This window comes from Perca flavescens, chromosome 10 (genome assembly GCF_004354835.1).
Source record: "Perca flavescens isolate YP-PL-M2 chromosome 10, PFLA_1.0, whole genome shotgun sequence".
Classification (NCBI taxonomy): Eukaryota; Metazoa; Chordata; class Actinopteri; order Perciformes; family Percidae; genus Perca; species Perca flavescens.
The window spans coordinates 36,144,064-36,154,642 of record NC_041340.1 but is presented as its reverse complement, the minus strand read 5'-3'; the positions used below and the strand labels follow the sequence as shown (position 1 = coordinate 36,154,642).

The following is a 10,579-nucleotide window of genomic DNA, read 5'->3' as shown; positions in this document are numbered from 1 at the left end:
AGAGGGACAAGGAGGCAGTGCAGGGCACAAAGCAAGAGAAAAAGAAGGGAGGTGGATAGCAAACAGGAAACATTATCAGTAATGTATCTGAAACAGACACAACAACACAACATCAAGTCATGCTTCCAAAGAAAGCAGGCACGTAGACGGACAAAATGAGCCTTCAGTGTTAACATTCCTGCATATTAAACCTGAGATATGATACAGTATGATCATATGATGACAGCTGAATTAGAAGAAAAGTGGAATTCAGCTCTAGCAATGACACAAGGGAGACTGAAGATGCTATTCAATCAAACTCTGTAGCAGGCAAACAAGAGAACCACATCTGAATTGACATCTGATACAATGATGGGAAAAAAACCAAGCAAGAGACAGTGTTCTTCCATGTTTGTCGACAGCACATTTGTTTGAATAGCACCCTCGACACTTGAGAACACAAGAGTGGCAAAAATAGAGCCAACAGAAAGCCGTTAATATGCGTTTAACTACAGCCTACAATGTCACTTAGCTACAGTCTACAAGCATCACAACTATGCTAGTGCAATTAAAAATTACAGTCAATATTTGGAGATGAAATATTCAAAAGATGCCATGGCATCTTAGAAATAAAATGAAAAGATGAGGAACAGTGTCTTTTGTTGGGGGTATTTTGCCAAACACTGTTTTAGCAGTTAGAAGGGTTTGATCTATGTGTGTTAGAGGAGCCAGTTTATCTTGGCTGGTCAAGATAATGCTTGTAAACAGATTGGTGTGGGACCGCATGCTCCAATGCCAGTGTTAATCACAACACCTCCCAATGCTGCTCAGCAGTTGCCATGGCATCTTATTGTGCTAGCTCTAAGGAGAACTCTAATGCATATACCTTTATCATTCTCAAACCATGTCCATACAACATGGCCCTCTTTCTCAAGATGAAATCTATAAATGAATCTGAAATTCAAGAGAGTACTTCACCTTGTGCCAGCCATGTACACATTCAGCACTTAGAAACACACAACATTTACTTCTGACAGACATCTACAGGGATCCTAACGTCAGAGAGAACATTCCAGCAGTGGTCATTGGTTAATTAATACCATAATGGATGGTCATGCTTATTGTGAAACTGGCAATAGCAAGAACATCAGTAATGGTAAATGTACAAACATCTAGCCTAGCACTAAAATGGTTAAATCTTAAAGGATGACACCAGCAGTTTTGGACATGTGGGTCCGCTGTCTGATGCTTTGTGAGGAGCTAGCATCTTGAATAACGTGCTTGACATGTTTTTCTGTTACCGAGATAGTTGCTAGTTGTTGGAGTTTACAGTATTTTGACATATCTGGCTTTAAAACTGAACGTGTTAAATCACAAAATAAGTCAAAACAACACGATAACCGTGAATATTTCACCTGACTTCAGGGTGTCATGTTTGTTGGTCTGATGTACCCCCACAGCCCTGTTCCATGAACAACTTCATCAATTCCAAAGGTATAACACTATTCATTATATTAAGTGGATATTGTTCATTGTTTTCATACATTGTTGAACTGTTGATGTTTAGATCCATGAATGATTCAACCATTTTTAGCTAATTATTTGAACTGTTTAGTCAGTAGGCCCACTTTTAGCTCAACCCTTTCAGCTGCTTGTGCAACACTTTTAGATAACTAATTCAACTGTTGAGCCATTACTTTTAGCTAAATACCTGTTTAAACTTCTGTGCTCGCTTGCTAACTAGTTTCCAAGCACTCTTACATAGCTGCAACATGTAGTGTTCAGGTCTTACAGCTGATATATTCTATTAATCAAATCATGATTTCTATTATAATTTTTTTTGCAAATGAGTTGAGCTGCTCCACAGTGTTTCAATGTACCCCCTGGCAACAGCAAAAGTACCTCCTGGTAGGGCTGGGTATCGTATCAAAAATATTCTACACCGATAACGGTACCGCGACTCCTAAACGATACTTCTTTTTCTTTTTCGATACCAATTTTATAAAACAAAAAGAAATTATGGCACAAATCTTTGTCTTTTTTTCCAGCTCCTGCTGCGTGAGCCCCATCTCTGTGTAACGTAGAGTTTTTCCTGCGTGTCTCTGCGACGTGTAATGTTAGACAGCCAATCACAGACATTATTAGATCTTGGTAGAAGCATGCTGCATTCTTATTGGCTCACTGATGCTGATGAGATTTATTCCTTAGGTATTGAAATTGGGTATTGAATGACGAGGCATTTTTCGATACTCGATACTTTAGAGGCATTTCGGTCCGTGTCTAAAAAGTATTGAATTCAATACCCGGCCCTGGGAATCACTGGTTTAAGGTTTTTAAGTAAAGGCAAATACAATTTAGATGCTGATAGTGATAGTGATGAAACTAAAGAAACACAACAAACAGATCTTTGTTTGGGCTATTCTTTGACAAGCTGGATGTAAATGGAAAAGATAAGCACCAACAACCACCCTAACTCAGTAAAAGAAAAAATGCAAACAGTTGTCTGAGGTGTGGAATTTGTATGAGACAAGCATGACACAGGACCCACATGTCATGAACACCGGTAACACCCTTTAAACTAAATACTTCATGCAAACAGCCCTCTGTCTTTTCATTGATGCTTAACAGCTGCTTTACAACTCATATCAATTCATCCTCGTGTACGACAGACATTTAACTCTATTCAAAGTAATATAGCGAGAAGACATGAATCCACGTGAATTGTCTAGCTTACTTAGTACACAGATAGTCTATGTCCATTCATAAACAAAGTAGGCGTGTTTAGAAAAGGTGTAGAAAGTTAAAAAAAAAAGAAGAAAAAAAAGAGAGCAGGTTAAGGAGTAAAGAGTAAACAGCGATGAGAAGACAGAGCACACCAGCGAGGAAAAGAAAAGGGAAATCACCTGATATCTTCTTGTTGCCTCACCTTTCTGTTTGGTCACCTTTCTCACTGTCATGGCCGCCTGCCGCTTCTGGTACTCAGAGATCTCAAAACCTAAACAAGAAACCAGATTCTATGTTTCACAAATGGTCCACACAAGGGCTTTAATGCATGTGAAAAAACAAGGATGTTATAAGCCACAAAAGCTGCCTTTTACAGCAACGAGCTATGAAGCATTGCTTAGCTCTTCACAATAAAGTACAAAACCTACTTTAATCCTAAAAATATTACGATATGTCCTATGATGTGCTAAAAAAAGGTCCCCCTGTAGTGTGCTGCAGCAAGTACAACATGTAACTGAAACTTTGTTTCACTGCTCATTGTGAATGAAACTAATGCTTTCCAAACTGGGAGGGGCAGAAAGGTGCGTGACTAACCGATTTTCTCATCCTCCTGCACCATCTTCCTCTCCTCGTGGAAGGCCCTGAGCCAGCGGATCTTCTCCTCTGGCTTCTTGGCCAGAAAGATGTGGAGCTCCTCGCTGTCTTTGTTGCACAATTTGAAGGCGTTCTTCACGCTGACGTTGAAGTCGTCGTCACGGCCGTCTATGGCGTCCCGCACGTCGTAGCGATCCATGTCGATGCGGCCCTTATAGTACAGGATGTCCCGGCGTATCAGATCCTGGGAAAGAGGACATCTGTTAATGTGTGCATGTGTGTGTGCGCTGAACCTTAGAGGTGTCAACAAGCATCCTTCCCTTGGTATTCTGTGAGTCTGCCTTATGCAACCCTTTCCACCTTCTGCCCAAAACTACAAACGCCTTCCACACACGTTGCAGAATGCCCAATTTCTCTGCAAACCTGCTCAACACGTGGTAGAAAAAAAGGTAGAAAATACTATTTCAACAATGGTACACTTACTAGTTCATTAGGTCCAGCAGTACAGTCTAATGCACAACCACAATGCGATAAATCCCATTTTGTCAAGTTTTAGATGAAAGTTAATGTTTATTCAACTCTTTTTTTAAAGGGGTGATAGAATGATTATATAGGGTATTTCACACTGTTCCTTATGGTCTCCTAATGGGGTATGTCACATTGGTTGGGCTGAAAATGGCCTGGTTGATATTTTATTGGCCCTTATGCATCCCTGTGTTTTGCCCTATTTGTAACAAGAGCTTTTCTTCCAAATATGGTATGCTCATGAATATTTAGATGAGCTGTGCGCTGATTGGTTGAGCGAATTGCCATACACACACATTAGAGACGCGCGTTGATTGGTTGAGCAAATCCCCAATACACACACATTAGAGACGACAGAATCTCATATTTCAGACACTGCAATGTTTCGTTACCAAATTCACTTCTGAGACTTTTTTATGCGAGAAATCAACTATTTAAAGCTCAAATATGGGCCATTTTAGGAAAATTGACGGCTAATTGCAAATTTGGTAAGACGTGTCGGACTTTAGGAGCTCCACACAGTCTGACGAGAAAGCAACAGCCTGCTGGGCTCCGTACCCAGGGCAAAGTCACCCTTTGTGGATACTGCACTACCGGGGCTCCGCGGTTCGAATATTTACGGTTTGAATTTCGTCACGCCCCTTATATAACATCTACTCCGATGTCTTATAAAGCTAACCGTTGTGTCCGATTTGATTTTAAGGCATTTTTATGAACGTGAGGCGTCTTGTTAGGACGAGCAGCTGCTAGCTATATGTCCCATTCAATATAATGGGGAAATATTGCAGCTAGCTAGTTACACTTTCGGCATAACTACAGTATATTTACAGTTTGAATTTCGTCCCGGCATGAATATTACAGGTTCCCCAAGGTCTTACAAAGCTTAGCTAACACTTGTCCGATTTTGGATTTCAATTGAATGCATTTTTGTGAATGTCAGAGGTCTCGTTAGGAGGCTAGCTAGCTCTCACTGATGGACTCCAGCTCACCGCGGGCTCTATCAATGAGACTTGCGGACAAGAGGCGTTTATTTCCCCTATTGTTTGTTTAAATAACTCAACACACATATCCATTATAAGATTAACTGGAACCTGCGGGCTGCGGTAAGAGATTGCGGGCGTAACAAGCCCAAAAAAAAGAAAAAGAAAATCACCGTGACCATTGCCTCAGGACCAAATAACATCTAGTCGCACTATAAGGGCAAGGAAGGTAAAAAGTAACAAAATAAGAACAGGCATATTTTAATAAGCATGCAGAGAAAAATCTGCATCCGTTTCAAGATGAGCTACAAACACACCTTGAGGGCTGCCATTTCACATGTTGTACTGAGGATGCTGGCGAAGGATGTATGAACAAAGACTAGAACTTATAATTGAATGTCTCGGAGCATACTTTATTTAGTAAACCAGAACAGCTAACACATGTGGTGATCAGCAGAAATACTGGAGTTCATTTCTAGTGTGAGAGAAGTTTAACAATGATAGACGGAGGGGGGAAGTCGAGGACAGATGGGAGGATAGAAAAACAGAAAGACACTTTATCTGTTACTTTTTTGTGTGTGTGTTGTTCTGTGTAATGGTGAAATGATTGCTCCTCTCTGTGTACACGTGCGTGTGCTTGTGATGATGCACCTTGCACGCCTGTGTGTCCGTCTGCATTTGTGTCTGTGTCTCCGTGTGCGTGTATTGTCGAGTCTAGCCAAGTGTGAACATCCGTCTGACAGGAGAACACAGCCTCGGTGCATTAGAGCCCAAACTAGCACAGCTCCATTTTGTGAAAGGTGCTGAGGATTGGAGCGCATCTCAACGAGGGCTGGTGCGTCTCTTAAGGTATTTTGTAATCTATTTTGCAGCTCTGGAGAAAAGATTGAAGGTGTCACATTGTCTTCAAGCGTCTCTCCGTGACCAGCTACGTGATACACAACTATTAAGAACACAGGCTGGAGGTGTTTTTTTAGCTGATCAGCTAGTTTTCAGCCAACGAGGTCTTCAAAAAAGGAAGAAAGTGAACAAAGAGAAAGTGAGAGAGAGCCTACCTTCTTACAGAGGACCAGCTGGTGATCAAAGAGGAAGAAGACTCGCTGCTGGCTACGTCCATACGGCTGATAGATCCATGACAACTCCCCAGTGTAGATGAGCTCTGAGCTCCTGTCCAAGATATCGTCCCCCTAGACACAGAGACACACACACACACACACACACACACACACACACACACACACACACACACATACTTTATAAATGAAGGTACTGACAGATAAAACTATGTACAGCAATGCCACTCCACCAATCATATATACAGTAAAGATCAGTTTACTGATCCCAATGGTTGGTGGTTCTCAGTCTGTGTAAACTGTGGTGCTGTTTTTCAAGTCTGAGATATCAACCTTGATGATGTCATAGTTATGTTATCAGGTGTGTCTCAGTTTAGGGTTAAAACTACAAAAGGATTTTTAAAAGAAAGCTTGCTTTACAAAGTTTATGAGACATGGGTGGTTACCAGGTAAGAGAAGTCTAACAAAAAATACTATCAAGTTGCATTATGGGATTTTTAGAATGCAGCATTTTTGGCACTTAACCCAAACAAGTTCCGCTGCATCGATTTTGACCATAGCTTTTTTCCCCATGTGTCTCTTACAAGCCTTTCAACTTTGTGAAAGTGCAAAACTAAATTGCTGGAGTACTTTAAAGTCTGAAAGTGGAGAAGATGTCATTTTTGTTTGTTAAAAAGACAAACATTTAAGGAATTGACTTTGGGAATTTTAAAAACATTACAAACACTAAATTTGAAGTTTTCCCTAAGTAAACTTGAGGTTGTGTCTACATTTAGTGAGAGATATATGGAGTCAAATGTCTCCCCTCCCAGGACAATGTCTGTGACTAAACAGACATCAGATGTTTTGATATGACTCCACAGTCAATACATACACATACCTCCCAGTCCAGAACAGAAGCTTGCCACTGGGCAATCTTGTCGATGTTCTCCAGTCTCCTCTTCCTCTCGTTGATCTGCTGAGTGACGTTCCTCATTACTGCCAGTGCTGCTGCCACGTATCGATAATCACTACGGACACAGAGTACACATAACTACTCCTGGGGTGTTAAAGGGAAACGTTATAGCTCTTGGAGATCAGCCATCTTTTAAAAAAGACATGTAATTTTGCTGTAGTGAATGATACAGACCAGCCTATTAAAGGGCCGGGGTTGTAAACTCAAGTAGCAGCAGTAAGTCTGCTGGAACACAGTCAAAATAACACACTGCTGTTTAATTCTAATCAGCGACTTTCTCTATCCACAGTTAACTCTTACTGTATCTATGCTTACTGAGCTGGATTTATCCCTCTGGGTTAGATGTGCAATGGATCCAATCCTCACTTTGGAAGATAATGTGTGTGTGTGTGTGTGTGTGTGTGTGTGTGTGTGTGTGTGTGTGTGTGTGTGTGTGTGTGTGTGTGTGTGTGACAGAGAGCAAGTCTATATCTGGCAGATTCTCTACAGCTCCAACAGTCAAACACTGTGATCTGGCAGGCAGAGCTGGCACCTGTCCCTCTCTGGCTGAGAACGAGTGCTTTGTGAATGACCTGGAGCTGGCTGAGACACGCTGAATCACTTAAGCCATGTTTCTGTGGGTTTGCACGCATGAGTTTGCACATCTGGATACCCGCGTATCTGCAAATGTTTACATTGTGTAGTGTGCTTCTGTGCTGTGCATGCAGTGTGTGGGTGGGGGATGTTGATGCTTGTATATGTGCCAGCAAAAGCCCAAATTCATAATTAATCTGTAATCTATTCATATCCAGAGGTCTATGCAATGATCCCATGGCCATGTATTGAAATGAAAATGATTTGATTAGATTAAGAATTTCAGTATACTTTTTTCGATAACAACTGAATTTCCTTGATGACATGTTTTCCTCTCCTACATTCAATGAAAGATGGTAAAACTGTGCAAAATAGAGAGGCTAATAATAGATAAAGATAAGTAATGTTTTGATGTGAATTTGAATTGAGCCATGAAATACACATATGATGTTTCTCAATAAAAAATATAATTTAACAAGTGAAGTCACAGTTTGTCATAGGTTTGTCGTAGTACCACTCAGTTTTGTGTGAAACTGCTCAGTGAACTACATCTCGTCTCAATATAGGTCACGTTGCTTGCTGCTCGGCTTCATCCCCCCCACCAGGGAGGGGCTTAGGGGTGCTGAAGCTCCCACTAGGATACCAACAATGTGAAATTCAGAGGTGTGTTTATATAGTTAGGCTATTGAACCCTTACATTTGTATCTCTTGAGCGCTTCTTGATGACACTGTAACTGTTGTGGAGCACACAACCAGCACATTAATAGGAAAGCCTAAATTTCAGAGCACCGTCACTGAAAAGTCGAGCGACCTCATAGCACCAGCAAGTGAGCCAAAATTCTGCCTGGCTTGCTCGCTAGCTATGTTATACAACACATGTAACGTTATCTTACCTGATGTGTTTTATGCAGCGTCTTTTTATCAGCCGGGAAGCAAAAGAACAAGAAAGACCCGCTGGTGGTGGTAGTAAAGTTACATCTCGGTACAAAACACAAACAACAGACATTGTAGCTTCAATGAGACGTCACCTATGCGACTTGAGGGTGATAATCTTTCTAATTACATATTTTTACAGTTTTATACTTCAACAGTTTTACGACAAACAGAGACTTTCTTGACTTGCAAAATTATCTTTTCAAAACATCATATGTGTAATTCATGGATCAAATCATTATTTGTCTTTCGCCATTCACTACCGTATTTTTTTTTCCTAAAATAAAATCCCATGGTGATCGACAGGAAGGGGAGGGACTTCGCCTCTCTATAACATTTGTTGCAGTTCATGCATGGATAATCACCACTTTAGGAGAATAAACCCAACAACACCTGCAAGAGCTGCATTGCAACATAATGCATCTGAAACAAAATGATGCATCAGTAATGAACAAATGAACAACCATGAAAAAGAAACACATTCAGCAGATTAAATGTGGACAGTACCTGTGCTCCTGCGCAGTGTATTTGAGAAGCTCAGCCAACTGGAGTGGATATTTGCAGATTTTCTGGACAGGGGTGAGCAGGAAACCGTCTATGGCAATGTCAATCATTTGCTGGAGGAGGCGACAGGCCTCGAAGAAGTGCTGGTACCTGCCATCCCTCATCAGTTTGCTCAGCTCCATACAGGCATCCAAGTGGTTGTTACAGTATTCTGAATATATCCAAAAACCATCTTGCTGTAGAATAAAGGAGCAGAAAGATACATTATGAGAGAGGGAAATATGTAATGAATCTGCTTTTCAATAAAACATGCTGGGGAGAAGAGTGCCAACATGTACAGAAGAGCAGCTCCGGTTGCTAAAATTTTATTAGAGCTGTTTTCTCAAGATCATGACTTAATTATGATGTTATCTTGAGATAAATTGTTTGCTGGTGACTTAATTATCTCCACAACTTAACTGTTATCTCATGATAACAAGATAATTAGGTTGTGATCTTGAGATAACAGGCCTAACAAAATTATAAGCAAATATGGCTAATCTCAGCTGGACAGTGTGTGTGAGTTTTTTTCAAACTAAGAAAACATGATTTGAACTCACATGTTCGAGAAAGCATGGTCCGATTTCAGAGAGATGGGGGTCCTCTGTGTTGTACTGTTTCTCCAAGTCTCTAACAAAGCCCATTTGGAAGCGGTAGATGTCCTCGATGTTCCCAAAGATGACTTTCAGCTGGTCATCGTTGAACATGTCCACACGCTTCCTGCACTGGCGCAGGTAGCCCTGCAACAAAATGGGTTACAACTTCTATGAGGCTTTCAAAGACGACACAGTTTAAGTGCCAGGTCCGAAATTGTGACATAGCTGCAAGGCTCAGTCAGACAACTGCTACAGAAAAGCATAATGTAGGCCATAGAGTGTTACATCACTAGTTTTGTCATTTTTTTTTGTAATAAACATGTGAAGTCATTCCTTAAATATAACTTATTTGGATCAAAATGAACTATGACTCTGAGGCTTCTGTAGAGTCAAATATAATTTTGTGTAGCTGAACTGTGGCCTCAATTTGTCAGTCCAATTCTTGTGGTTAGTTAAACGCCCTGAAGCTTAGGCATTTTGGGAAAAGATTTGCCGTAAGAGTTAAAGGTTTTTTGCTATTTCACACTCCCCCACCCAGAATTCTCTCTTTTTATGAAATACACCTGCTAAGCCTTTTGTTTGTTTCTTAAAGTCAAGGTTAATGCAAATGATCACAATTAAAGCTCTGTTTTAAAATGGATTGATTTGACAAAAGTGTTTTCCAGAAGAATCGATAGTGCATGACTAAAATAAATTATTATGATTATGATAGGAAGCTTCTTCTGTAAATGCCCCCTGAATTATTAGCAGAGCCATTACAGTCATGGAGTGTTCCATCAAGAACCAGGAAAATATCAGTTTTAGTTTTACTTTTATTCTAATTAGCTTTCCTAAATCCTTAAACCCTTTACTTTTACTAATGTGAAACACAAAGTTTAAGAAAAAGCTTGCCTGTGCTTGTTTACAGGTAAAGTTGTAAAATGCTGTAGTATTACTACAGGCAAGAAGTGTGAAGGTGAGAAGGTGAGAAGGTGAAATTTATGCTTTATTGCAACTATTTTTTAAACATTATGCCTTACCCTGAATACAGACAAAGGGCATACAAAGGATTAGGAAAGATGATTAGATAAGCAGAAATTTGCAATAGAAATTCTTGCCCACCCA

At 40.4% G+C, this 10,579-nt stretch overlaps 1 protein-coding gene across 6 annotated transcripts in view; it reads right to left on the bottom strand.

Annotated features, from left to right (window-relative positions):
• Nucleotides 1-10,579, bottom strand: part of arhgef9a (Cdc42 guanine nucleotide exchange factor (GEF) 9a) — a 54,177-nt gene that overhangs the window by 4,978 nt on the left and 38,620 nt on the right. For 4 of the 6 annotated variants that reach the window (XM_028588630.1, XM_028588634.1, XM_028588635.1 and 1 more), the window contains 6 exons: nt 9,440-9,619; nt 8,844-9,076; nt 6,756-6,885; nt 5,858-5,989; nt 3,298-3,541; nt 2,906-2,974 (listed from right to left, as the gene is read on the bottom strand). In XM_028588630.1, coding sequence (XP_028444431.1) covers nt 2,906-2,974; nt 3,298-3,541; nt 5,858-5,989; nt 6,756-6,885; nt 8,844-9,076; nt 9,440-9,619 — 988 coding nt within the window. Of the gene's footprint in view, nt 1-61; nt 934-2,882; nt 2,975-3,297; nt 3,542-5,857; nt 5,990-6,755; nt 6,886-8,843; nt 9,077-9,439; nt 9,620-10,579 lie in introns of those variants that run through there. The other 2 variants (XM_028588632.1, XM_028588633.1) reach the window with 2 other exon arrangements.